At 38.7% G+C, this 27,930-nt stretch overlaps 1 protein-coding gene across 3 annotated transcripts; it reads left to right on the top strand.

The window, feature by feature from the left end:
• The first annotated feature begins 1,645 nt into the window (after window positions 1–1,645).
• Window positions 1,646–27,930, top strand: SSX2IP (SSX family member 2 interacting protein). Of its 3 annotated transcripts, none has more exons than XM_076340519.1 (16): window positions 1,646–1,700; window positions 7,900–7,941; window positions 8,983–9,018; window positions 9,605–9,738; window positions 10,527–10,693; window positions 10,933–11,133; window positions 12,931–13,041; window positions 14,322–14,457; window positions 16,123–16,198; window positions 16,273–16,444; window positions 19,845–19,995; window positions 21,506–21,642; window positions 22,074–22,247; window positions 24,554–24,605; window positions 26,700–26,820; window positions 27,031–27,930. In XM_076340519.1, the coding sequence occupies exons 4-16, from the start codon at window positions 9,696–9,698 to the stop codon at window positions 27,110–27,112; spliced, it is 1,623 nt and encodes a 540-aa protein (XP_076196634.1). In that variant the 5' UTR covers window positions 1,646–1,700; window positions 7,900–7,941; window positions 8,983–9,018; window positions 9,605–9,695; the 3' UTR covers window positions 27,113–27,930. The 3 variants fall into 3 exon arrangements, with proteins under 3 accessions (XP_076196634.1, XP_076196633.1, XP_076196635.1); XM_076340518.1 differs by having other exon boundaries at window positions 24,554–24,665; XM_076340520.1 differs by lacking the exon at window positions 12,931–13,041 and having other exon boundaries at window positions 24,554–24,665.

Here is a 27,930-nt window from a genome sequence, read left to right as displayed (position 1 = left end):
AAATCAATGAGGATGTCACCGAGTCAGTGAAGGCTGCAGTCTTGCAAACCCCAGTAATGAAAGTAATCAAATCCTATGGATCATGATTACTCGATTAATTTTACTGAGTTCTATTGGGTAATTTTATTAAAAGCCTCACGTATTTAGTGAGGTAATGCTAGACAATTTAACCGATGTTCTCTGGGCAGTAAGGCATGTGCCAGACCGGGTGTCTTGGTGCTCCTCCACCACCGCTCCCAGCCACAGAGAGGGCTGTCAGATACGTGAGGTCTCCCACAGGGCGGCATTTTTGTTATGTCTGGGCAAAACTTGCTCTCGGTGAGTGCCAGGAATTCCTGGTGTAAGCTCATTGCTCAAATCAGCAACGCCTTTGTTTCAGACAGCACCGAGCAACTCTCGAGATCAACTGTGAAGCTGTCTTCTTTACAGTGTGTTCTACAGAAATGTCATCTTAGACTAGCCGAATAACAACAGGACACAGAGAAGGACTTCTTACGCTTTTGTGTACAGCCGCTGACATTGCCTGCGGGGAGAAAAAAAAAGCAGCAACATCTAGGCAAACTAAGAGCTAACATTTAATGACAGATTTTTTTCAAAACTTATGACCGCTCTGTGAAAGGCGATGACATTCTGGGCCGAGCATTAGGTAAGGAGACAGAACTCCGTTTACTCGCAGCGCTCCGGCGCAGCAGCGGAGGGCCCAGGCCCCACGGGGACGTCTCGCAGCCAAACCAACCGCCCTCCGTCTTCTCTTCCCCTCACGGGCGCCGCAGCGGCGGGGCCTGCGCCGCTACCTGCCTCTCCCCGCCCTCAGGACCCGCCAACAGGTGCCAAACGCGCAGCTAGCGTGCCCGGGCCGTGCTCCGCCTCAACGGCGGGCGGCGGCCGGTGGCGGAGCAGGTGCCGCCACAGCGCGGCCGCGCTGTGGCGGCACCTGCTCCGCCACCGGCCGCGGCCCGCCGGGGCGGTGCGGGCCCTTGTTGAAGGTCTCCTAGCAACCGCTCGGCCAATGGGAGCGGCGCTGGGGCGGGGGTGTGCGGGCGGCGGGGGGTGGGGGGGGTGGGTTAACCCCGCGGGGCCCGGCGAAGGGCCGGAGCGGCGGCGGCGGCGGCAGCGGCAGCTGCGGGGCGCGGAGCGGAGCTCGTTCGGGAGCCGCCTCTCTCCTCCTTCCCCCGCCGCATCGGCAGCAAGTGGTGCTGCGCGGGGGGCTCCTCCTTCCCCCTCACCGGCGGTTCGGGAGGAGGGTTCCGCGGGGCTGCGTCCCGCCTGTGAGGCGCGGCGGGTAACGGGAGCTCTGCGGCCGTTGGCGAGGCACGGCGCGGGAGGGAGGGGGCCGGTGAGGGAGCTGGAGCGCGCCGCAGCGCTGAGGTACCGGGGCTGCGCTGGGCACTGCCCGCCCGCCGGCCGGAGTGAGGCGGACGAGGGGAACGGCGTTTCCGCGGTCTGCGCTCGCCCCGGAGGCGCTCCGTCGCCCGGGCCGGGGGAGGGCTGCGTGCGGGGCGGGGGGAGCCTCTCTGGCCGGGGCGATGTTGTGGATCTTGACATGTGCTCCTTGTCAGGCTCCGGCTGATCGGCAGGGACGAGGGAGAGCTGGGTCAGCGGCTTGGCTTTGCCGGCTATCCCCCCCCCCGCCCCCCCGCTGGAAGGCCCAGCGTTTTGTTCATCTCTGCTGAAGCTACAAGCGGCGGATGCTCGAGGAGGTGAGAGTCGTAAAGCTTCCTACTGAGTCAGTGAATTTGTGACTGCTCGGGTATAGCAGGTAGTTTCACGTGATGTAAGAGTAGAGATTCCATAAAGGATTTTGGCTTTTTTTTTTTTTTTTTAATTAAAAATATTTTTTTTTCTTATCTGCAGCAAAGCCCATTTCAATTTGAAGTTCAAATCATAATGCAAGATCAGTTTGTAGTATCACTGCATCCCCTATTTATGTAGAACACTGCTGCTTTCTGTGCTGTCAGTGAAATAGTTACACAGGGCTCCATATGCTACAAAGGTATGATAGGAATTTCAGGGCAATGACTTAAAATAGGAGGCATTTGAAGTAAAATGTGAGGGTATTAGGTAAATTTTAATAGTGAACTTAGAAAGGAGACCTAGAGAAATGATTTGATACCGTTGATGGAGATTTCAGATTATAAGTATTCAGGGGGGAAGATGTTCTTTCTGGGGTTTTTTTTTGGGGGGAAAGCTGTGGCACTAATATCGGTTATCACTTGGACTGGAGGGAGTATAGGAGAGGGTAATACCAAGCTCACTGGGGTCAATATCTTGTCTCTGAAAGTGGCTGGCAGCAGATGCTAAGGAAAAGATTGTAAGTATAGGTTGGTTGCACAGCGATGCTTTTATCCATGTATCCTCCCAGTATACTGCAGTCTGGAGCTGAAGGATTTCTGAGAAGAGGTTGTATCTCTGTTTTTAAATTTAATAGCTGCTGATGGATGTTTTTCAATGAATTGGAGCCAGTTTATATATTTAGCACTCACAGCACCTCATGGTGATGCGAGTGCACAATTTAACTGTGTTTCATATGGAAAAAATGCTCTTATTTTTCAGCTTTTGCACTGAATGTTTCATTCTGCATAACTGTTGTGTTAAAAGAAGCAATGAATAATTATTTTCTGTACATTTGTCCTATTTCTCTAGCTGTTTCCTCTTCTAGCTGAAAAGTCGTAGCTTATTAGTTTCTTGTATGAAAGCCTTGATTGACTTTCTTGCAGTATTTTCAGGTCTGTTCTGTCTTTTATACAGGGAAGGTTGTACCTGTGTGTGGTATTTAAGCTGGGGAAGCTTAGTGTTCATACAGAGACTTTATGATCATCTCTCTCCTGTCCTCTGCTTCAATGTTCTGTTAACTGCCCGTGAGCTGTTATTTCCAGAGGACTAATCATAGTGACCCTGGGATCTCTTCCTGCATGATAATACCTAACTAGAGGCTGTTGGTTTAAGTACGTAGCAGAGTTGTCTTTTTCATTGTGTTAGTTTGCGTTTATGAACATGGAATTTCAGCTGCTGATTTTTATCATCCATTTGCTTAGTATGAGGACAATCTTCTGCAGTTGTCATTCAATCTGGGTGTTTATTTTTCTGAATAACTCTGTACAGTACATGAGCTTTCTCACTTACCTGCTCGTCACCTTTTTAAATTTACTGAACGCTAGAGATGCCTGCACAGACCCCTTTGGAACTCTAATTTTTGTCTCTTTGGGACTTTCATATGATATACTTTCATACCCTCTCCTCGCCCTTCTTTAACACTTTGCCCTTCCCCATCTATAATCGGTCATTAATAAATCCGCTGACATCTTAGTTTAAGAGCTTTTGGTAGGAAACACTGTGAAAAGCTTTTTGGAAATCCAATTATGCTGTCTTGCCCAGGTATGTTGGCTCATTCCTTCTTCCAGAGCACTGTGGCCGACTTGTTAGTGTTCCTTCCTTCCACAGAAGGTATGCTGACATTTCACCAGTCCTATTTGTTTGCAATTACCAAGTCTGTTCTCTGACACTTCTGGTTTGCTCAATAGAAACCTAGAATTTACAGGAGAACCATTCCTTCAGTCACCTGGCAATCTTTAAAGAAATTAGTTACAGTTACCATCTTCCATTCCATGCCTGATTTAACTTACAGGTTATATGCTGCTGAAACTTTTGAGTTTCATAATTTCTGAGATCTGGAATACTAGTTCTGGCTCTGCCCAGTAAATATTACCAACTTTACGAACTAGTAAGGTTGTGGTTTGTTTTGTTGTTTGGTTTTTTGGTTTTTTTTTCTTTCTTTTAAAAAGTCGTCTGTTTGCAGAGACAGCCAAGCTCTGAAGTTTGGCTAAAGTTGATCTCAGGAAAAGGAGGGGGAACTGCAGAAGACAGTTCCTGAAGTTTTCCTCTTGGGTATCTGTGACATGGGGAGATTTGGTAGCAGAATGTTCTGCTCCAGCTACATGTAGTAAGTGGTACGTGAATGCAAACAGAGGAATACAATTTTGAAGATTAACAAAAACAGTGCTGTTGTTTAGTGATAGGAAAATGCTAATGTGAAGATCCATAGTGTTAGTGCAAAATGGGGTAGGAATTTGGGAGTCAGATGAAACATTTCCATTTGTTTCAAATTTTTTTTTTTTTTCAGTGATTGCATTAACAGAATTTCAGTCATCTGTGTATGTAAAAGGTAGAGTTGAATCTTGAGGTAGTAGATCAGATTATATTCCTTGTAACCTGAGTGTTTGAGGCAAAGACCATGACAGAACAGTCATTGAACACTGAATTTTATCAGATGTGAGGGTATATTCTTGTGTGGTTATACGTGTTGAGAAGATCAAATAAAGATTTATTTTCTTAAAACTCTTGATTTTTTTTTTTTTGTTTGTTTTTTTAAGTAAAATGGAACAGAGAAATGTAGTTGGGATTTTCTAAGTACGATACGCTCAGAATGAAGTGGGAACTTAATACCTGCAGGCTGGGTGGTTTGACTTATCTTTTCACACTACTTTTGACAATACTGAGAAGTTTAGCTGGAAATTTGACATTACCTAAAGTTCCCATAGAATGTGGATAAGTGGAGGGAATCGCCCACCCCCATTTTGCAGTTAATAGAATAATGATTAAATTGCCGCAATCTTGTAAATGTGGGAGGAAAGATCTGGGATCTGCTTTGATTGCAAGACCCATCATTAAAATTACAATATTAAATAAAGGTCACTAAAACTGTAATAGATTTTTAGAGGAAGGAGTTCTTTCAACTATACAGTTATCACTGGATACGATACGCATATTTTAGTACTAATTGTAAACTGTGTTATTAAAACAGCTGTAGAGAGAGAATAAGTGTCAAAACTCCAGGGAGGAAATGCATGGACTTTCATGGTGATGACATGAATTAAAACAAGTATATGTCTTATGACATTATCAGGGATATATTTGTAAACCTACAATGTCATGACTGGAGTGTACCCTAAATTTACATAGACTGATATGTCTTTGTGTCTATCCAGATAAAAGCCATCTGTGTGGCATCTGTGGATTACTAGACAAATGTAAAAGCTTTAGGCAAATTCACAGCTCCTTTTGGGATATAATTTTAGTAGAAGGACTCATACTGCCCTTTAAGTAAATGCTAACTATGCCCCCCCCCTCCCCCAGTTCTACAAGTTGAAACATGTACATGTCACAACTTGTAGTAGTATTTGAAATATACAGAGAAGGAATGTTTGTTTGACAATTTCTAGTTGATACTGACTTTTTGAACTTTTTTTCCAAGACATTGTGATACTGGGGGCAGGTAGAAACCACCTCTCCAAAAATTGCTTTTCCCTATCCTCTCTACCTTGGAGGGGGGGAAGTTTTCTGGGTTACCGGATACTGCATTTCCCATTTGTGTCACACCCTGTGTAGGTTAGAGATGACCAGATGGTGTAATATGATCACAGCACAGTGCTGTGACAAGCGATTCTCTTCTGATTGTCTGAATGAGTTTTGCAAACCCAGTTACAACTACTCCTTTTCAAGTTTAAGCATGATATTAAGAAATTCTAAGTATGCTGTGTTGTGTAAAGCTTATAATCCTCCTTCTTACTGCTCGTGATCTTTGAGTTGTGATATGGTCTGAACTCAGGCTTACTTAATCAGATATCTATCCTGAATCTTGGCACATTCATTGTCAATCCCTCCCCTGTCCCCCAAAATAGTAATTTTAAGAACGGCTCCTTTTAGCTCTCTGGGTTTGTGAAATGTACTATTTTTTAAGTTTATTCTAAACTTGTTTTTGAAAAGAAAGATGTATTTGTTAATGAATCATGTAGGAGTTTGTGGAACTGTTCCTATAGATTTTTGTCAAAATTCCCCATGTGCCTTTCTAAGAATCAAGTTCTATTATGTTGTTACCATGATGGCTTTTTTAAGTTCTTGGGGTTTTTTGTACTTCACTTGTTCCAACAAGCACTTGGATGCCTTGGTTTGATTACTGGTTCCTTGGTATTAATCAAGCTCTCTGTGATTTTAGTGTAAGCATTTTTTTGTGGGTGTTTGCGGTTTTTTGTTTGGTTTTTAGCTGCAGTGAGATCACTCTGCCATTGTATTCACCTATGTGAAATTGGGCCCCAGAGGCTTGTTTTCTGACGATCCACCTAGGTCTTGTCCACCCCAGGAATTTCTTGCTTGGGACAGGAAGTGACACTACCAATTGGGAGAATTTCATCTGGCAAGCACTGGCTCGTTACAGGCTTTTGGGCAAGTCATCGAACCTGTTGGTGAAGTAACTGCAACAAATCCCCGTGTACAGAGAATGGGCACAGAAGGAAAATCATTAAGTAGTTACAGCAGTTTTGGCTATTCAGTGGTTCTTTTCTCTCCCACCCTTAGTCAGATTTTTGACATTAGTATGAGATGCTGGGAAGCAGCAAAATTTGATCCCCCCCCCCCCCCTTCCTACAGCATGTCTTCCCAACCAGGATTTGGGGGGGGGGGGCAGAAAACCCCACAAAACCTTCTTACTACTTTTGTTTCTTACTACTTTTGTTTGGTTAAAGCGTTTCTGTGTTAGCTAGGGTAGCCTAGGGAGATCCCTAAGGTACTTTTCAATCTTATGTATTATTTTATTATTCTTCCATAATTACGCAAAATACTGCTTCAGTTACATATTTTCCTCCTCTTCGTGAATACGTTCCCTGGTATGTTACAGTGGTTAAAGAGAGCGTTGTAGTGTACTAAAGGTGAAGAGTCCCTTCTGAATACAGTATCTCTAAATTAATTTTGCATCCACACTGTCTTCATCAGGAATGCTCATCTTTAGCTCTTGCATACTTCAGTGAGGCTATTTTGAGCCGTGTTGCTCCAGAGGAACTGCCTAGATGGGGAAGGAAATGTATCTGATGCATCTTAATCACTAGATAGCTTTAGAAGTCATGACTAAGGTCCTGAACTGGCAGTAGAAGCCACGTGGAACTGATGAGATGATCTTAGCATGGGACTGAAGGATTGTAGCATTCCCTTTTGCAGCTGACACGGGATTGTCTTGTTCTGTACATCTGAGTTTAATTCTAAACACAGTATGTAAAGATGATCCAAGTACAAAATGCTGACCAATCTCTGAAATGGTTACTGCTTCAAAGCTACTGCACTTATTTGACACATAACAATTTAAGATACTTTGAGATAGTGGTTTAACAGTTGAAGGAAGTTTGAGTTTGGCGCTTTCCAAATCTTGAAATTGCTGAGGGTGGCTTTTAATCTGATGTATTAATCAGTGTGCAGTGTACTGCAGGTGGCCTTTTCAAGACAAAAGGCTCTAGAGCCTTCAAAGTTGATCTATGTGAGAAGAATATAGTTACATTGTCTGGACTTTATTGTACTGCACATGTGTTCTTGCTTTCTCTGTCTTCACTAGACATCCTTGTGAGCCTGAGTTTGTGTGTTAATTTTCTTTGTGTCCTCTTGGTGGTGTACCTAGAAACAGTGTGTCACTAGAGAGTAGTCTTGATAAAGCACCTGCACTGAATTAATCTGCATGCGGCTTGCAGGGCTAAAATTCAGAGAATCATCGCATTCCCACACCTGGACTAGTCCTGTTTCTGCTTCCAGTCAAATATTTTTTGGGGTGATAGAATAGTATTGTCAGTGTAAAGCTACCTGTGGGTTGTTAATACTGTACTTTGAGGGAATTTGGGTGATAAGATCTCATAATGGGTATGCAGCCTCTTAAAGAATAAAAGCCAGTTTGTTTGAAAGTAATGGCATATCTGAAATGTGAGTAGTATTTTTGTGGCCTTTCCAATAGTCCTTAATGGAATTTGTGTGTCTTGTATTGCAAAAGGTCGTTAAGAAACTCCTTATTACAATGCAGGATTGCGATGGCAGTAATGAGAATATACTTGTAGCTTAATTTGCATTCTTTTCCCCTTATATTTGCAGGTTTCTTTTATCTGATGGATCCAACAGAAACAAAACTAGCATGTAAGAAGTGTGTCCTCTTAATCCTTAGTTTGACTTTGAATTCCATTTTTAAAAGCACAGTTGTTTTGGATGGGTGAAAAAAGGAAAGATTGCCTTGCGGATTTCTGCTATGAAGTCAATTATTGTCTTTAAGTGAAGATTCAGATAGTTCATTTCTGGACATTTTTGGTTTTATGGGGGGAAAAAATTGAAAAATGTGTGTAAATGAATATGGGCAGAAGGAAAACAGAAAAACGCATTTCTTAAACAAGAACAGCCGCTAGACTGTGTTTTCTTACTGCCTTACGTGTACTTTCTGATATGTAATTCAGTAGCTTGTGCAAGCTTTCAACTCATATGAGGAGTAATTGTTTACCCTTTTTATCCAAGTAAATTTATGAACCTGGAGAAATATTAATCCAGCTGGATATTTTATTTTCTAGTGCTGAACATTCTCTAACATGGCTATGCACCAGTGTGATCGTATGATCTCTTTAAAAACTTGGTGTTACTTTAGGCACTGTGTTCTGTGCTTTGATATGTTGATAAGGATTCTTACTGTCTCTGTGTCCTCAAGAGACCTTATGGGTAACAGAGCACGCCTCCCCCTCCTTCTTTTGTCCTCCAAATGATAGCTTTTTTCCACAGTGATAAAAATACAAGGTTTTGGCATCAGAAATTTGGAAGTTGCTTCTCCAGGGTGCATTTATTGGAACATTAGTGGGAGGGAGGAGGGGGTTGGAGGAAAACATCCCTGTGCTCTAAAAGTCTACAGAGTCCATCTAAAACTGACTTGAGATTTTTGTTCCAAAGTGTTAATTGAAAAAAAGGGGGCCTTCCTTCCTGTCGAGTGGAAAGTTTGTTTCCCTGAAGTATCATTGTTCATGTAACAGCTGAGGGGTTGCACTGTCCAAATCTTAAGCATCCAAGCTGGATTTTAAGTTTCCAGCAGTGTGGTGACTCTAATGTTATTATGTGCCTTCTTACTGGGAGGTGGAGGTAGGGTGAGGGGACATCAGTTTGTTCTTTCTTTTGAGCGTGTGACTTTGCTTTGGTTTCCAGAGGGCCAGTGCTGTACTGAGTGGCTGTGCTAATGGGGTAAGGCTTCTCCTATTTGTTTTCTTCAACAATTTTAGAGATTCTGCAGAGAAGCAAGCAACTTGCCAGGGAAAGGCAATATAACTAAACGTATAAGTTAAGTTAAATTTAAATGTTTAAATATTTATTGGAAGTTCCTTTGCCCTCTCTTTGCTAATATATCTTCTCTAGAGCCTTTATTATCCTTCTCTTTAAGTAATAATCCCACTCAGACAGATTTATGTTAAAACTTCACGTAAGTTTATCTTATCTTGCTTCCTGGTTATATGGCAGGAAAAACTTTAATATTTGGCTTGCTGTGTTTTCTTTGATGTACATCAACAGAAACAACTGAGTTATCTACGGCGTGAGTCTATTATTTTCATGTGTGTATGGCATTTTAGCTTTAGTTAATGGTTTACAAGACTTAGTTTAAGTTTAAGGCTAACTAAATAGTATTTGCTGCACTTACTGTGTTCCAAGTGCTGTGTAAAGAAGTAGAACAATTTCATGTGGCTCAAGTCCAATAGTCACTCTCCTATGCCTGCTTTAATCTTCTAGCTGTATTACCTGCTACTGTTAATCTAAAACACTCTTGCTATTTTAGGAGATGCCTACATAACACACATTGCCAGCAATTGTACTAAATACTTCACTGCTGAACCAGTTGCTCAGGTACCCTGCCTGTCTTTGTTGCTATGGGAGATTGGAAGACTCTTACTGTGCCAGTGCTGTCATCAGGTAAACTGGTAATATTTTGAATTTAGTGGCTTTGCTAACTTCACCAGTGATGTTATAGCTGCTAAAGAGAGAGAGATTGGAGTTTTGTGCATGACGTATTTGACTAGTTAAGCAGAATGTTAAATCATATGTAGTACATACAGTGCTTTGTTTTGGATTAAGTCCTTACAGAAATGCTACTGTAAAATACTGTCCTTTCACATATATATAAAAAAAGGTTCTAACACTTTTCAGTCACACTTTTTTTTTTAATCGCACCTTTTAGGATATCTTGCATTTTCAGAAGTTTCTTTACTTGTTCTATATTCTTTTGCCTCATAAATTGGTTACAAATATATTAAAGGAGTAAATATTTTCTTGCCTACTTCTACCTAGTGGTAGAGTAAATTACAGCATACATTTAATATGAATAAGAGTATCATACATTCTATAAGAATTCTCACTAAATGCACAGCTTTTGCACCTGTGGAGAAAAAAAATTAAAAAATTGTGTTGTAGCAAGCCAATTAGGAAGAGAGTTTGAGCACTTTTTTCTTGGCGGACAAGTAAAATTTGAAAGATATAATAACATTTTAAGGTACTGAGTTTTTAAACCTTCAGTGGAAGCTTATTTGTTTTTTTTTATTGTGAATTGTTTAATTTATGTCATTCTAGATGAAACTCTAAGCTCTAGAATTGTAAACTTCTGTAAATAATAATTTGAGTAGTTAAGGATTTGATTTTTTTTTGTATGTGATGTGTCCTAAACTACCAGCCCTGACTTGTTTCTTAATGTTTTTAACTTTTAGATAGCAAAAATATTTTTCAATATACCTCAGAAAAAAAAGTATCTCCTCCAAGCATGAACTCACAAGTGCTACGCTTGCCACTGCCTTCATCCAAAAGCATGCACAGCTTTTTCAGTGCCTTCTGCACAGAAGAGAATATTGAACAGAGTATATCCTATCTCAATAGGGTAAGCCAGATCTTCTTGTTTATTGGAGGTGTGAAGGTGCCGTTAAATCAGTTGTGGTAGTAAAGATTCACTGGATTAAGAAAGCTGCTTTCTCAATGCTCAGAAGCCAAAGTTGGTGGGGAATAGGATTCCCCCCCCCCCTTCATATAGGATTTCACCTGATATTGTTTCTCTCTTACGGAGAATTGTGAGAGATTGATCCAGTTATCTATTCCCCCCCCCGCCTTGTCTTTTACCAGGAATTGACAACATTGGGCTTTCCTTCTATTTATGCGGAGTCCAAAGGAAAAGAATTAAATTTAATATCTATCATAAATTGCATGAATGAATTGCTTGTACTGCAGCACAAGAACCTTCGAGCTCAGGAAGAAGTAGAAATGCAGCATCTGAAACTGGGTAGTGATATGGACCACTTACAGAACTGCTATGCTAAATTAAAGGTAGAAAACAAGATAATTCCACCAATATTATGCAGCACTTATGTTTAACAGATACTGTACATTCTTAACAGTGAGTGCTTTTTTTGTTTTTCTCCCCAGTACTAATCTGCAGTTGTATTTTTATGTGCATTTTGGGGTTTTTTAAGTCTTTTTCCACTTGAAAATTCCTTAAAGTTAATGACATATGAATTCATGAGAGAACTGAAAACTTATTTAGAATTATGGCCTCTTTAATCAAGGAAGAGGGAAGACTGTTCGGATTGGAAGTGTTAATGCATGCTGTGGGTGAAAATGTTAAACGCTTCAGTTCATATCATTCAGTATCACTTAAAAGGATATGCCCAGCTCTCAGAGATACTGGTTACAATTATATTGGGAATTTAAAAGTGTAGGTAGCATTTCTAGTGTGTGTCACAGGGTTATTATCAGTCTTTCTCCATATCTGTAGGTTTTTTCCCATGTATTTTTTTGTTGTTGGATTCCTTGGATAGCCGACTACAAAGTCTCTTTGTAAGAATTGCTCAGAAGCTGTTGGCAAAACTGAAGTTACTAAGCTTCGTTTTATCACAGGATAAATACATGCACAAGGCCAATCACTGTGGAGTAGCTGATACATTGGAAGTTCACAGCCTATGCTACTTCATGGGTACTTGTATGTGCAGTCATATTAGAAGAGTGTTGTCTTTCCCTTGATTCTGTCAAGAAAATAAATTAAAAAAAAAAGATTATTTCAATGCATGATTTGGGGCCTTTTAGGCTTGCTTTTCACTAGGGCTGGCCAGCACTATCTCCTTGACAAATACTGCTGTAGGTTCTCAGAATGATAGTAGTCCTTCTGCTGAGATTGGTCATCCACGTAGAAGCATTTCAATGTGATGTTAAAAATCCTGTGTAACTGCACTCATTTTTATACAAACACTATATGATGCTAGGTTCCAGAACACTCCAGTTACTTTCCTTAGACAAATGACTTTGAGGTGGTGGTGGGGAAACTTATTAGTACTACTTCAATCCCAGGGCATTTAATTTAGCTGTCAGCTTGTAAGGTTTCTCATGTAAATCCTTTCAGATACCATGCAGTGATCCTCTTGACTTTCACTATTGTGTTACCTATATTCTGACGTGGTTTGCTTAGAAGTTCTTGTTGCTTAAATATCTCTACACATTTGTAGCTCACTACACATATGAAGAAAAAGAGCTTGTATGTTGTGTTTGGCTCTGTCATTTACATTGGCAATTTCAGGTTTGTTTGAGTCTCATTTGTGGAAAAAGATTTCTAAAATGTTAGTTTTGCATAATCTGTTATGAGATCATCTGTCTAGCCTTTCTGTGTATATCTGAAATGTCCCGTTTGCTTTGCTATGGTCACAGTCTGCATATCTGTGTTAATTGTTCCCTTGATTAGTTAACAGAAACATTCCAGTAAAACTGTAGTCCCAAATTCATACAGGTTGCTTAGTATCCAACTCACTCTCACAGTATAGATATGCTTACAGGATCCTGATTTAATGAAAAAGTAATAACTGCATAAGATAGTATCTGTTAAATACCAAGCCAAATTTTTGTTTCTTGTGAGCAGGAGTGTTTCTTGTACTGGAGAATCGTACTTCTTGCTCCAGAAAATAGAACTAACTTGTCATTGAGAATGCAAGATCATCCCCAAAACATCAGACATCAAATATATAGGCAAACTTACCTTAAGGGAGGTGGTTTGGCATTTGGTTTGTGTGTTGGGTTTTTTTGTTAATCCTTTGCTATTAATTCTTATTGATACTGAACTATCAACACTTTTTCTAGGAACAGTTGGAATTATCTAAAAGGGAAATAGTTGGACTTCAGGAAAGAGACAGACAACTGCAAAGCAAGAACAGAAATTTGCACCAGTTACTTAAAAATGAAAAGGATGAAGTGAGTTGTCTTGTACATTAACACAAGTCATTACATAGATATTCAATAATACGTTTTTTTGCAAGGAGTCTTGTAATTGTTCACTTTGAATGTTGTTTTTTTGTTGTTGTTGTTGGTAAAGGTTGTCTTTTCACCAAAATGAAATTGGCATGTTACATACAGATAAATAGGTTCTGTAAGGAATAGGTCCGAGTTATAACAATAGTAGAGAGTACTGCAAAAATGCACACGTGCAGTCTTCTGAGGCTTTCTGTACTTTTGAGCATAGCTTTGTCTTAGAATGTTTAAAAATATCAAGAAGTAGGAGGGGGCAACAGGATTCAGTCACTTCCTCAAATGTTTGTGTATAGGAGCTTTTCTTTTTTTGGCTATATTGTAGAGGAGAGCGAAAGACGAAAAAGGAGGGTGTGGGGGGGGAAACCCAGCCCAAAAGCACAGTCTCATTAAACTTGGGAGTCTTGGAAGAACCAAGACCTGAAAACACTTTGACATCCAAGGCACTGCTCTAGTTTGGGATTTGTTTCCACTGTGCTCCTTCCCACCCACTGTACTTCACATGGCTCCTAAGTTTCTGTGAGTGTTCTTTGTGTTCATAAACATATTCATACAGTTAGCAATCACAGTACTATCTGTGAACAGTCTAAAGTTCCAGCTTAAAATATTGAATGTGCTGTATGTTTGTAAGGTTAAAACTGACGATTAAAAAAAAAAAAACCAAACCCAAATAAAAAAACCAAAAACAACCCAGGTATTGATAGTACAGGCCAAGAATGTGCTTTATGATATGTTTTAATGTTCTTTTAGACCAAATGGAACAGTCTGTCTTCCAGCATCCTGCTGCCCAAAAGAAGAATAGTTTATTTTTTTTGTTTAGTGTAAACCTAACAAGCATACTTTAGAGTTAGAGTAAAACTAGATCCTGAACACTAATTACTGAAACCAAAAATATGTCTTTCTCTGCTCTGTTCAATAAAGGTGTTAAAGAAGGTTATGCGAATTGCCAGAACATGAGTTCAGTTGTACTTCAGAGGAACTATAGTATTATAACATGTTGCTTACAATATTGGTTTCTGCACAAAAGAAACTAAATCCCCTGACATAAGTCTGAGGTCAGAATCCATGGGTTGGGAGAGTTCTCCTGATTCTTTTTGTCACTTCCTCTCACCAGAAATACAGTTTAATAGAAGCGTCATTGCGCTTCACGTGTTTTGGTTTTCTGAAGAAATTTATGTGTTTATGATTTAGTTGAAGAAACACAGTTTTTGTGGGGTTGCTTTTAGGTACAGAAGTTACAGAACATAATTTCAAGTAGAGCTACACAGTACAATCATGATATGAAGAGGAAAGAGAGAGAATATAACAAATTAAAGGAACGCTTACATCAGTTAGTCATGAACAAAAAGGACAAAAAGATAGGTAAGTAGCTCTGTGGCTTTTACTACAGCAAAATAGCATATTCTGTATGTTAAAAATGCTTAAATTTGGTTCTGGGTATCTTCAAAGTCAATATGGCCCTCCTCTTGTAGATTTTTTTTTTTTTTTTTAATTTAGATGTTAGAATGTTACATAAAAGATGTAATATTTCATGTCAGCTGACTGTGTAAGGCTAATAAACTCTTATATTGTGTTCCATAAGATTGTTTACCTCGCATAAACCAAATGGAGATCTTCACGAAATGATTTTTTTTTACTAGGGAGAATTATTTGGAATCAATTCCTAAGCTAGAGCTGTCTCTCCTCTCCTACTTTCTTTCTACTACTACCATCACAAGACTTTGGATAGTGTCATAAACACTGTATTATGCCCACCAGTTACAATCGGGAAGGAACGCTGCATGAGCTTTTTTCCCCTTGAGATACCACAGTCTACTTGTGTTAATGACAAGCGATGAGAAATTTTAGAGAGGAAGTAACACAAGATAGACATAGCATCTAGTGCTATGTGGAATGAAGAGAAATCTCCTTTATCATATGAGTACTCGTATGTTGTGCTGCCCAAAAATTGTGTTCGAGACGTTCATCAGTGCTATTCAGCATGAATACAGTTTTTTTGTGGTGTGTTGCTGAAAACAGGTATCAGTGTTAAGCAATTGAAAAAAGTATCTGCATCTTTTGGTTCATATATCTGGCCGTAGAGTATTTATATCATTTGTCTCCAGTGGAAGGGAAGTCCTGCTCTTCCTCTCTTATCCCTCCTGCCAGCTCAGCTGGCAAAACGCTCAGCTGTTTGCCAACTGTAGCGCATGTTGTATTTTAGTAAGCTGGTTTAGTTCAGTAAACCAGAAGAAAACTATTCCTGTTGTTGTCAAGTTGGTTTTCTGCTGATGTAGTTTTCTGAAAGTGCTTGTGGGTAAGCCAAACCATCTTAGGACACTGTAGCAGGAACACCTATTTTGACTCTAGAAGGTCTTTAGGTATCAGCTCGGTAATCACTAGAAGCCTCACCCTGAGGTCAGCAAAACTTACTTGTGGCACGTTCTTGATTCCAGTTGGCTAGTACTAGCTCAGGTATCAGTGAGGCCAAAATAACAGGGTTTTAAATCTAGTTACTGTTTGCTTGATAGCTAACTAGAATTGAGCTTGGGCCACTAATCTGTAGCGATGTGTTTGGTTTGGGGGTTTTGTTGTTGGGGGGTGTGTGTGTTTTGTCTTTTTTTTTTCTTTGAACGTGGACAGAGAAGTTTCTTTGTTTTGAGGAACACCTTGTGAAACATCAGGAAGTTGCTTACTCTAAACTGGAGATAAAACTAGCATTATTGCCAGAAGAGAGGTTAGAGTTGACACACCATTGATGTAAAGGTTGAAATAGGGATGAAGGTGTCATTAAGAAATGCATAAAAAAGATGACAGGATGAGAGTACGTCCCCCCGTGAGTTTCCAAACATAAAAATTATCTTCTTTCCTTGACTATCTTATTCTTACTTTAAGCAGGGCATTGTGGTTTCATGTGGGTCTGAAGATTGAGGGGGATATTTGGGTAATGTGGTCTCTTGACAATAACTACATGTAAATGCAATGTCATCTGAATATTTATATATTTGCATGTTGTTTCACGCTTTGAAATATCCTTTTCATTTGTAGCTATGGAAGTTCTAAATTATGTTGGTAGAGCTGATGGGAAGAGAGGTGCATGGAGGACTGATAAGACAGAAGCCAGGTAGTTGTCTTAGAACATTAATTGAAGCATATATTATGGCTGTTATGTTGTTACTATAAGATTTCTTCTTCCAGAAATGAAGAAGAAATGTACAAAGTTCTGTTAAGTGATTATGAACAACGCCAAAAACAGCTTTTAGTGGAAAATGCTGAGCTGAAAAAAGTTCTTCAGCAAATGAAGAAAGAGATTATTTCACTTCTCCCACCACAGAAACAGAAACCGAAGGAAAGGTCTGAAGATGGGCCAGTAAGTATTCTTCAGTTAAAATTAAACCTGTGTGATAGTTTGGTATAGTGCTGGAGTAATTTGATCTTTTTTTTTTTTTTAAAAAAAAAAAAGTAAACTTCTTGTGAGACTTGCAGTGGATTGCACATCCTGTGCTGTGCCTGAAACCCATCCGTGTTTAAATGTTCTACTGTCTGTGAACAACACCCAGTGTATTCTTCCCAGTCAGTCAATGGAAAGCTTGAAAGTATACTTTGAAAGAATTTTAAATGCAGTAGCTACCTGTATGTAATTCTATATAACGATGCATTTTGGATTTTGTCTGCCGTCCATACTAAGATGTTGATGCTAGCTTTCAAGGTGCTTATGCAAAGAAACCAGGCTTCCCATAGAATCCATGGGGGTGGAGGAAATGTAATTAGGGTGCGCTCCTATAGTACATGGATTAGAGTAGCTGTTACTTCCTTTTACAGAGCTGCTGGCATACTCAAGAAAAATGTTTGATTTCCAAATAAAATGGTTTGTAGGGTTTTTTGTTTGTTTCCGGGTTTTAAGTATTTCTTTGTTTACACAGAATACTTTATTTTTATGGAACAGCACACTGCACATTCATTGTTTATCAGAGTTTGTTTATTCCTTTTGCTGATTCCTTGCTAGAAGTTTCAGTTCTGTTTTGATGTCAGAGTGAAGTAGGGAATAATCTAGAAGGTTAACTGAGCTTTCTCTTAGCAATAAGAGAACGTATCCCTGGGCATAAGAAAGAGTTGCAATACAGAAAATGTGCATAAAGACCAGATTCTAGGAATCATTCAAGATTGATGGTGTACTAGTAATAGGATAGTAAGAGAATATGGATACTCTATAGAACAAAGCATGAAGTATTTCCTATTACAGTAAATAGTACATGTTGGTACATAAGAATGTGTAAATGGAGCCTTCCAGAGTGTGCTGTTTCTGTGGCATCTCGTGCTTGCCTTTTCAGAAGGTCCCCTGTCCTGCTCAAGTTGCTGTACTGCTTCCTTTATTTCTGAGCCATTTCAGGTGCATTTGTCCAGCCCCAGAATGCACTGTGTAGAAAAGCACTAGACTCTCTGGCCACTTCTTTGTAAGGTGTGAATAAAACTTTTTAACTTCACTGGATGACTTGCCCCCTATACCACACAGAATGACTCCCATGTGTATTTAGTGAGGTAGTAATGTGCAGTGTGCTAACCTTTATCTTAAAAGTTCATCATGTAGGAAATCAGTAGATCTAATTATTACTATAGCTCAAGCAACAAGAAATTGATCTTCAGTAATGGGTGTTGGGTATAATTTATAGTACAAAGCATAATCGGGTACCAGTTCTGTAGATGGTCCTTCTGCTTTTTAGGATGCCGGTGAGGCCAGGAGTGTTTGGCACAAACTTGAGTACACTGGTGAAAATCCAGCTGTGAGAATGGGGTCTTTATGAACTTGTGCATTGAAACGAAGTTGAGGAAATACTGGGCCTTAGTGCTCTGAAATTCACCGTTCTCGGGTGATTAGACAAGTATTTGTTAACTGTTCTAGCATTAATAGACTACTAAGAAAATATTAAAAGACGGCACTGAAACTTCTGATTAGTTCTCTTGTAATAGTACTAATTAACCAAATTAAGCAGAACAATTACTTACTAGACAATAGTAATTCCTAGTAGTAGAATAATAATAGAAGTACTTACTAGATGCAAGTCTCAGGTGGAGTTATTTCAGCAGGGTTGTAGGGTGGTATGGGGTTTTTGGTTTGTTTGGGGTTGGGTTTTTTTTGTTGTTTGGGGTTGGTGGTTTTTTTTTTCCATTTAATCTATTTCATCCCTTCTCTAATTTCATGCCACTCTAGAATTGGGGATAGTTTTTGTCATGATAGGGACACTACTTAGTTTTGGTTTGTGGGGGTTTTTTTTGTTGTTTTTTTTGTTTTTTTTTTTCCCAAATTAATATAAACAGGAAGAATGTTGCCAAAAACTATGGTTTTGCAGAAACAAATTATGTATTTAAGACTTCACTAATTATGTATTTAAGACTTAGTCAATCCCACAATGTGTATTTTACATAGATTAGTTTTTTGTTTAGAAGTACTGGATTGCTTTGTGAATGTCTGAAAATAAAATTTCTGTTTAAAACACTGCATCTGATAGTTCATGCTTGTTTGTGGCTCTTTTCAGATTTCATCCCAAAATATTAACTCTTATTGAATCCCTTACAGAATTAAAAAAAAAAAAAAAAAACAAACATTGCATTTCTACTTAGAAATGCTAATTCATATTGATTCTTAGAAGGGAACATACACCTTGGAGTGTGGCAGCTAGTGATGTAGTTGCATCATATATCATTTTGCTTCCCATCGCAAAATAACAGCCATGAAACCAGCCAGACTGTCATTATCACAGTACTGTCCAGAGGCCTACTCCAGACTGGGCTTTCATTGTGTTAGCATATATAAATATAAGTAAAGGAATAAGATGTTTCTTTATGAAGTGACATAAAACTCTTCAACCAACCAACCAACACCCTCCCCCCCCGCCCCAACAACAAAAAAACCTCCAAACCAAAAACCTACTGCTTTTTTTTTTATAGCTCTTGCTTTGCTCCTTAAGATCTCCTGTGATCCAGGTTTGACAGAAAGTGCTTACTGCATGTGTAAATGAATTACTTCGATGCCTTTGAACTTCTTGATTTTGTACTTCCCATCCCATTTTTCTTATCTACTTGTAGATAAAGGGGCTTGTATAGAATGGTTTAGATGCTTGACAAGAGTGGAGTATTCATGCCAGGTATTCAAACAGCTATAGCTTTTTAGTTTAAATCTACTAAATTGTCCTGGGCTAGTCTTCGCTCGACCATTTAGACGGTTATGTCTTAGCTCTTCGAGATAGCATTCAGGTTTGTTTGAACAGTAGTGTAAAATGGAAGTGGGAGAGGGAGGTGCTAGTTCCACTCTACCTTCAGTGTGTTGTGGGTTTTTTTTTTGTCATGGAGAAAAATAAGGCAGGGACAAATTACTTAATTCTCAACAGGAGACAATCTTTGTCTTAAATCCTGTTCATGCTGCATAGTGAGTTTATGGGCAGCTATCGCTTAAGTTTGATGGCAGAACTGAGCAGTCTGAACTTCTCTAGCTTGAAGATGTGTGAGAATGAGTGAGTCTTGCTAGCTGGTACACTCTGTCTGTGGTGGGGTTCTGGGGATTGCCAGGTTACTTCTGTCTCTTCAGCATTGTGCTCTCAGGGAACTAACTGAACTCCCTGACAGTCAAATTTCCCTGGATGGAAAAAATCTTTCCTGTATATAAGGGTTTTCATTCTCTTCAGTAAATTAAATTCATATACATACTTAAATAGAGAAATACACATATTTGGAGTGGTGGAGTGGTTTGCAGCTTCTTGTTTCTGCTCCTACAGGTGCTGTCAGACCTGGAAGAAGATATTGGAGAGTTAAATAAAGAGAATATGTGGGAACTGTCTTGTGAAACTGTGCGAGAGCAGCTTACCAACAGCATTAGAAAACAATGGAGAATGTTGAAAAACCATGTTGAAAAGCTGGATAACCAAGGTGACGTTTAACTGTATTACGTGTACATAGAAAATGCTACTGATAATTCCATTTGGTATCATGCTCTTAGGATTTACTTTACTGACTGTCTAAGCTAAAAGGAAGCTAAAGTGGAAGGATTTGTGACCTGGTAGACTTTCTGAAAGGACTTGCGATTGGCATTTTTCTGTGTGAGTTTTAATTGTAGGTAGTTAGGGAAGCAATTGCATACCAAGCCTGTTATCAGGAGAAAGGACGCAATTATAGTTTGACACAGTAAACAGCAACGTTCTAAAGAAATAATTATTTTCCTTTTGAAAGTACATGCCCTGTTGTAATGTTTGTTGCCTTTCCCCACCTTTTTGAGATGTTCAAGTAATGCAGATGTAACAATTTGAAGTAATTGGATGCAAAATATGTAAACCCTTCTCAAGAGTCTAGGCTTGCCACATCCATACCTCTGAGGCTTCTTGTGGCATTGTAAAGTGAACTGTCTGGTAGTATGGTGCCGGACTCTCCTCATTTCCAGCTGTTGAACAGCATTAAAAGACAGCTAAAAATATATAAAATTCTTTCCTAGTATTATTTTCCCATGCAAGCAAATGCTGCTGCTACCACAGGGATGTTTGCAGTCAGGAATAAGACTGAGAAGGTCACGCATGCAATTGCAAATAAAAGAGCAGATGGTCTATGAGAATATGTTCGTACCATAGAAAGGATTTTAAGAACACTTGTTCTGAGTAATACTTGATTTGGTGTAACAAACTGAAAAAATAGTTGCAAGCATCAGGAAAAATGTTTCAAGTATTTGCTGTTTTCTTGGAGTCACCTTTTTGTTTTTTGGATTTATAGAGATGAACACAGTCTAGTCCTTTTAGGAGTCAATGTTCAAACACTGGCATCAGGGGATCAAAACTTGGCTCATTACAGTCACTGTGATAGCTATGCATGAAATCAAATAAAGCAGTCTGTAATTATACAAAATAAATTTTATTCCTCTCTAATTCATTCCCTTACTGGGATGAAAATACGCACACAATGTTTGTTAGCTCCATTTCTCCTTCACAGGACTTGAAGGAAAAGGCTTTCTTTTTATATCTGTGATAAATATAGTTACTGTCATATTTTTATGAACACACAAGCCCTTCAAAAATGGGCTCGGAAGAATAGGCTAACAGCATGTCAGTGAAAAGAAGTCTTCAGTTGTCTTGATTTTTCTTTTAAATAGCTGCTGAAACAAGTGGGTTTCTTTGTGTGACACTTATTGCAGCGCAGATGCTTGATTTACCTTGGGGAATGTGAAACAGTTATGTTTTCATTGCCATTTTTTTCTGAACTGGATTTTCTGCATAATTACATGTGTAGCACCAATTCTGGATCTCTTGTCTCTGACAGAAGTGCTTTTGAATATACTGTGTATCTGTCTTTCAGGATGAAACAAATAGAGTCTAAAACCTTTTGCTATTGCTATGAGTCCCTGATGTGAGGGATATTTTTGTCTCGTTTTTAAGTAGCTTTTTTCCCCCCTTAGTGTCACGTGTACATTCAGGAGCTTTGAATGAAAAAGATGTCATTTCAAGAGAAGACCATGAGCTGGAAACTGAAAAGCTAGAGTTAGAGATTCAGCAATGTAAAGAAATGATCAAAACTCAGCAGCAGCTCTTACAGGTAGTAGGCTTTAATTTTTCTTATTTTTCTCAACTGAATCTAAGCTTTTTTGGTTTTCAATGTGCCACTTTTCTCACCTCTGAGCCTTTCTCCATTCTTTGATAATGCTTTTTAAATAAAATATCTTAATGGTTGGTCCGAGTATAGGTGTGCTAGTGGGTTGGTTAGTAATTTAATCAGCTTGTAATCCTGGTAGGAATAATTTTGGGGGATAAACAAAGGTGAGGAAGGCTGATGAGGTCAGGTGCCTGAACATTTTGCTTGCCATCTGAAACTCTGCTCCCACCGGCCACCAACTTGCTACTTACTACGTTCTTTCCATATTAAACTTTAACCATTTTTCTGATAAAGCTGAACCTGTGGAAGTACTGCACCTCTTAATAGTCACTCCCAAATTAATGCTTGTGTCTTTTGTTGCTTTATATCTGCAGCAGCAGCTTATGTCTCCATGTGACGATGACACCACTCTGTTACTACAGGACTGCTATTTGTTGGAAGAAAGAGAGCGTCTTCAGGAAGAATGGAGACTATTTCGAGAACAAAAAAAGAATTTTGAGAAGGAACGAAGAAGTTTTACAGAAGCTGCTATTAGATTAGGACTTGAGGTATTAGAAAAGTGGAAAGGTATTAGAAAAGGGAACTCCTATGGAAGATGAGTTACGATTGTTAAGTAGTTTTACTGTTACACGCACTAAAGTGCGGCCGTCCAACAATATCTGTTTGCTAACGTCTATAGAGGAAGATCATTCCCATACTGTATAAAACATATCTTTTGGTCATTGTAGGAGATTGTTCTGTTGGCATTTCAAAAAAACCCAACTTTTTTGTATGTATTGGAAAATACAGTTGCTGTAACTGGAATGACCCATTTTTGTTTCAGCTTTTGAAATATCTAAGTACTTCCAAAAATCAGTCCACTTATTCACCAAATCCTTTATTGGATGCTGCTTAAGTTTGGTTTCCTATGGAAGCAAGGCCTATGCAAATTTCAGTCAGATTTGGCTGCAGGGTTGAATTCTCAAAGGTACTCGATTCCTAAACTTTTGTGAAAACCAGTGACTATTGCAGAAACGCAAAGTAATTGCTGCCTTTCCCTTAGTAGGGTCATTATCTGTTCTGTTCTTGTAGTTAAGCTGGCCAGTAAGCACACATACTGGAAGGCAGTCAGGGTAGATGTGTCTCTAAATGAGCTCTGGCGTGTGTGTTCTTTGGTCTAGCCAATAGTTAGGGCCAAGAACATGAAGGGGCTTACAAGTTCAGCAGGGAAAGGAGGTTACGATGAGGTGGTTGTGAAACTATGATGGTACAGATATGACGGGGGGAAAAAAAGCCATTGAAGGAAAAAAGAAATGGACTTTAGATTTATTGCTTACAGAACTGCTTGCTTTGACACGCAGAGGAGAAAGTTGGAGTAGGATGTGATTAAAATTTATAAAACTGTGGATTCAGCTGGTCAGACGAAAGCAGTGCTGCTGTTCACCAAATCTCTCAAGATTAGGACTAGAGGGCACTTACAGAAAATGCTTGAAATTAAGTCTAAACCATGTCCAAAAAAGGTACCTTTTTATATATCAAGTAGTCGACTCCTGGATTTTGCTGCCACAAGAGCTGGTGAAGGCAATCAGTACCAGCAGGTTCAAAAAGCAGCTGCCTAAGCTCGAACAACACGTCCACAGATGGATACTAAAGGGAGGGGACAAGAGGGTGCCTTCCAACATCTCTAATCAAATGACTTTTCGGGCTGGGAACCTCTGAGGGAATACACTGCAGAAAGTGGCCAGGTTCATGTGATCTCATAAACAGCATCTCTTGTGGCCATTGCTGGGGACAGAATACTGAGCTAGATGGACAACTTGTCTGATTCAAGACAGCTTTTTTTTATTCTTATGCTGTAAAATTTACTGTAAAGAACATAAAATACTTTAGATTTTACTTGAGATATTGGCACAACAGTAGTTCACATGGTGACAAATATTGACTCAGACCGCTACATATAGATATGTATCCTTCAACTTTTTTGTTTAATTTTATTTGCATTTTAATGAGTTCGTGAATTTCATATTGGACCTTGAATTCAGCTTTAAAAGTGTTGAGTGATAATAAATTATAATTGTTTGTCCAGAAATGTTTAGGACTGCATTGCAGCATAAGCGTAACTACCCATGCTTCTGCTTGTTAAAATGCTTAAGTATGCAAAGAGAAGCAATGCTGTAAGCTTTATAGGTATCTGTGAAGGTTTTCATTGGAGTTCAGCTTGCTCTATTTTCTACTGACATAGTAGAAAGAATTTTATATAATGGGGACGTCCTGTTTCACTGATGGTTTTTGGAGATGAAATAGCTCCTTGCTTGATTCCAGAGCCATTGGATCCTTTGGAGGTTGTTTTTTAGCCATTATTTTCCCTTTCTGTGTTCTGAGTGGTTGGAAAATGAAACAATCCCTTTCTTTCTGCCCCAGTTTCAGACGGAAGTAATCAGTGCTGTTTTCAACGTCACTTTTATCTGTCTAGGAGAAGGCTCAGGGTTGAGGCTTAAGCAGTAATTCTTATTGGCAGCTGCCCAGAAATGAGGGCTACCTCCAAGAGGTAGTGCTACACTGAGGGGGAAGGGGAGCATAGGAGGCAGTGATAGCAGATTGTGTCACTGAAGTGGAGAACAGTAAAATGAAAGGATTAGTCAGACCTCTGTGAAACAAACCATGGGGTTTGGCTTGTAAATAAATACCTCTTCAGCTAATCCTTGTTGGATTCAAAAGCTTGCTCACATGACTGTAATTCTGTGTTAAACTGCTGGCTCTCCTTAATTACATGGACATGTTACAACTTTTGCTTTCTTAGACAGAAGAGCGTCAATTTAATGTGGACTAAGCTTGTTCCTGTGGTCATAAGTGTAACTGTTGTTTCTTTTCCTAGAGAAAGGCATTTGAAGAAGATAGAGGAGCGTGGCTGAAGCAACAGTTCTTAAGTATGTGTACTGATTACAAGCACTCTGAAAATGTGACAACTCCAAGTGCCTTCTTAGGAAGCAAGTATTTGGTTCAAATTATGTTCTTGCAATGTGTTCTTTTTCCCCCTTTCAACTAGAAGATGCAAATATGAACAAAACTATTAAAAACCCAAAACTTCCCAAGACAAATTTTACCATGTATCTGTATGCCTTTACTGTCGGAGTAACTGATGGTTCAAAATCTCCTTTTAAAAAGGGAATTGTGGTAACTCCCTCCCTGATAATTACTTATGTAATGAATTTATATTTGAAGCAATCTGGTGAATGTCAAATACCTGACAGCACAGCTGTTAAGAACGGGGAACTTTTTAGAATTACTAAATTAAATTAAATGTGAGCATATTAATTGCCAAGGCAGTTGAAGAAATCATGACCTATAGAGATCTGTATAGATTAGAAACAAGTTTTGGAAACGAGCATCATAACGTGGAGATGGCAGCATTAATTATTTGAGATGAGGTAATATTAAACATGTGTACACATACATATTCAGTAAAAAAGAATCCTTTGGAAAAAGAAATAGTGAAAAGAGCATAATGATAACGAAAATAAATTTGAGCAATAAACAATTAAATTTTAAGATTCAAATCTTCATAAAGGAGTAATTTCTTCAGAAAAGATAATGAAAATATGGTTATATGACATATAGTTTGGAATATTGTTTTTACTGAAAGTATTTTTTACTTCCTTTCTTCTACAATTTTTTTTTCTTTCAAGTTGGTAAGCTCATTTCCCACCCCCTTATGCCTGAACATGCCTGTGCAGCGTTTTGGTCTTCACCACTGAGCCTTCAATACTTTCTAAGGGGTGGGGGAGGACAAAGTAACAATAATCTCTGTTAAATAGATTCTTGTGTGGCAGCCAACATTTAAAGATAAATGTGTGAAACACCTGGCAAGTAAAGATAGCTTGAATGTGTATTCTTGTTAGATAAAGTAGCCTGTCTCATGTGTTCTGGGTTCTCCTTGTTTCTTCTCTGTGCAATTCCTGTAGCGCTTCTGTAAGTATGAAATGAAATGATCTTCCACAGTAGGAGAACTTTTATTTTTAGGAACAGAATTGAGATTGTTTGCCTGTTGCTCATGAAGAATGACTTGATTTAGTGACCTGTGAGCAACTTGAGATCTGTTTAACATTCATTGTACGCTAAAGCTTTTGATTTGTAATTGCCTTTTTCCAAATTCTAGTGTTTCTGGATGTATTTAATGCCGTATTTTCTCTTCTAAATGGCATTCTTCAATCGTATATATCCTAATCTTAAGCTACTGGATAATAGTAATAAAAACAAAAATATGTTCGCCACACAGAGAATCATACTCCATTTGGATGTTACTCCAAAGGTTATCTTTAGAATTGTTTTAACGTTAAATTTTCCTTTTTCACAACACTTGTCCAAAACCTCTTAATTCTGTAGTGCTATGATGACTACTGTAGAATACAGAATCATTCTATTTTTTTCCACTTCATATGAAAGCTTTGAAATCTAAATGTGAAGAAGAGTTAGTGGGGATTGATCTGGCCCTGCCAAGTTTAGCCATGTCTTTCCATTGACTTTAGTGATGGCTAAGTTCATATAAATGCTAAGACATCTAACTTATTGCCTTTAAAATTTTTTTTCTATACTCTGGCAAGTTTGCAAGTTCTCATGTTGGTGTTAATTACTGTATATGCATGCTGGAAAAGTTTTTACTTTAAGGAGTAAAAAAGCTTTATCAGTTGTAAAGCAAGAAACTTTACATTTGAGTGACTTTAAACTTGACTTCAGTATGACTACTTGCAGCAGTGATGTGTATGTAAATGCTTCATTTTCAAATTTAGAATCCTAATTTTAACATAACTTCATTCAATAGCATTAAGTGTACTTATAAAATTCTATCACATATCTACAGCAATAAGATTTATTATTATAGACATGCTGTTAGATGTTTGGTGTGGTTTTGTTTTGGGTTTTTTAAATATTTTTTTTTTTTTAAGCAGAAGGCATAAAGAAGCAAGTCCTTCAAACATTTTCGGTTGCACTGTAGTTTAACTGGTGATATGTGTATCTCTTAGGTTCTGACCAAGACAATCGGTTAGTGAAATCTACATCTCAGCAAAGAAAACCTCACTGTATGTTGAGTGGTCCTGTTTCAGCAGAACCTTGCCAGACATCTCAGCATATTACATGTAACAGGTATCTGAAATGATGTTGCAGATGGTTATTTTTATAGTGCTAAACTCTACGTAGAGCACGGAGACTAAGTTGTGATAACTTACAGAAAGCCTAATCTAAGGCTTATGATTGATATATAGCAAAACATAGTAAACATCATATCATAAAAACAGTATTGTGTTGCTATTCAAAGCATAATTTATTTGCATTGTAACATTCTCTTTTTCCCAGTTCCAGTGCTGCATCAAAAAAACCTGCTGGAGATAGCAAGCCAAATCAGTGGGTGGAAAGTGACAAAGAAGAAACCGAGTAACGCACAAAGTCATGGGAAGGCTCTGGAGTTGGCACTCTGCTATGTAGGAACTTGCACATAGAACAACTGCCTTAGACTTCCTAGGGTTGCCTGCTGGGTTTTTTTGTTAGAGATTTGTTCATAAACTTAGCATTCTAAAGTGAAGCAGAATGCTGTGAGTTTGATCATTCTTCTAGAGGATTATGTGGTGATCTGAATTGTGGCGTGTGTGTATGTGCGTGCACATGGCTTTTATTTTTTTTTTAGACCATTTTTTGCCTCTCTTTCTTGCAACTCTTGAAAGAAGATAATTTAAAAATATATAAAAGCTTTGATATTTTTCTAGTAACAGAAGCTCTGATTCTGTGAATGAAGCAATGGTCTGAAACTTTGACTGTAACGAAATATTTGATCCTAATGTTACCTTTCATCACAGGCAGAGATAGCACTTTTAGAAATTGTTTAATTATTGGAAACATTCATTTATGTCTCAAGCATAACTGGTATTAAAACTTCTTTTGCCTCAACTTGAATGTACAGTATACTGTAGATTTTTAACAAAACAGGTTCTATATTTATTAAGTTGTGTGATTTGAAAATACCTCTTTGATATATTTCAGATGACTTAAAGTGCAAAATCTTTATATATTTGTAAATAGACAAAGTGATTATGCTGAGAAACCATGAAATGAAACCCATGCATACATAATATTATTTTACATGGCATTTTAAATTGTTTTATAGTGATACTCAGTTTACAGATGCATTAGGACTTTCGGTGGTTCAGTCAGGAACCAAATTATTTCAAATGTGAACAATAAACGTGTAATTCTAAGAAA

Source organism: Aptenodytes patagonicus, chromosome 5 (assembly GCF_965638725.1).
Source record: "Aptenodytes patagonicus chromosome 5, bAptPat1.pri.cur, whole genome shotgun sequence".
In the NCBI taxonomy this organism is placed as follows: domain Eukaryota; kingdom Metazoa; phylum Chordata; class Aves; order Sphenisciformes; family Spheniscidae; genus Aptenodytes; species Aptenodytes patagonicus.
The sequence above is the reverse complement of the archived record's forward strand: the minus strand, read 5'-3'. Positions and strand labels throughout refer to the sequence as shown.

Excerpts from the sequence above, each read along its gene's own strand:
- SSX2IP (XM_076340518.1), top strand. The coding sequence starts at position 9,696 with ATGGGAGATTGGAAGACTCTTACTGTGCCAGTGCTGTCATCAG. Across the intron at positions 16,445-19,844 it reads AAAGGTCTGAAGATGGGCCA|GTGCTGTCAGACCTGGAAGA; the intron begins GTAAGTATTCTT and ends CTGCTCCTACAG. Across the intron at positions 24,666-26,699 it reads TCCAAGTGCCTTCTTAGGAA|GTTCTGACCAAGACAATCGG; the intron begins GCAAGTATTTGG and ends TGTATCTCTTAG.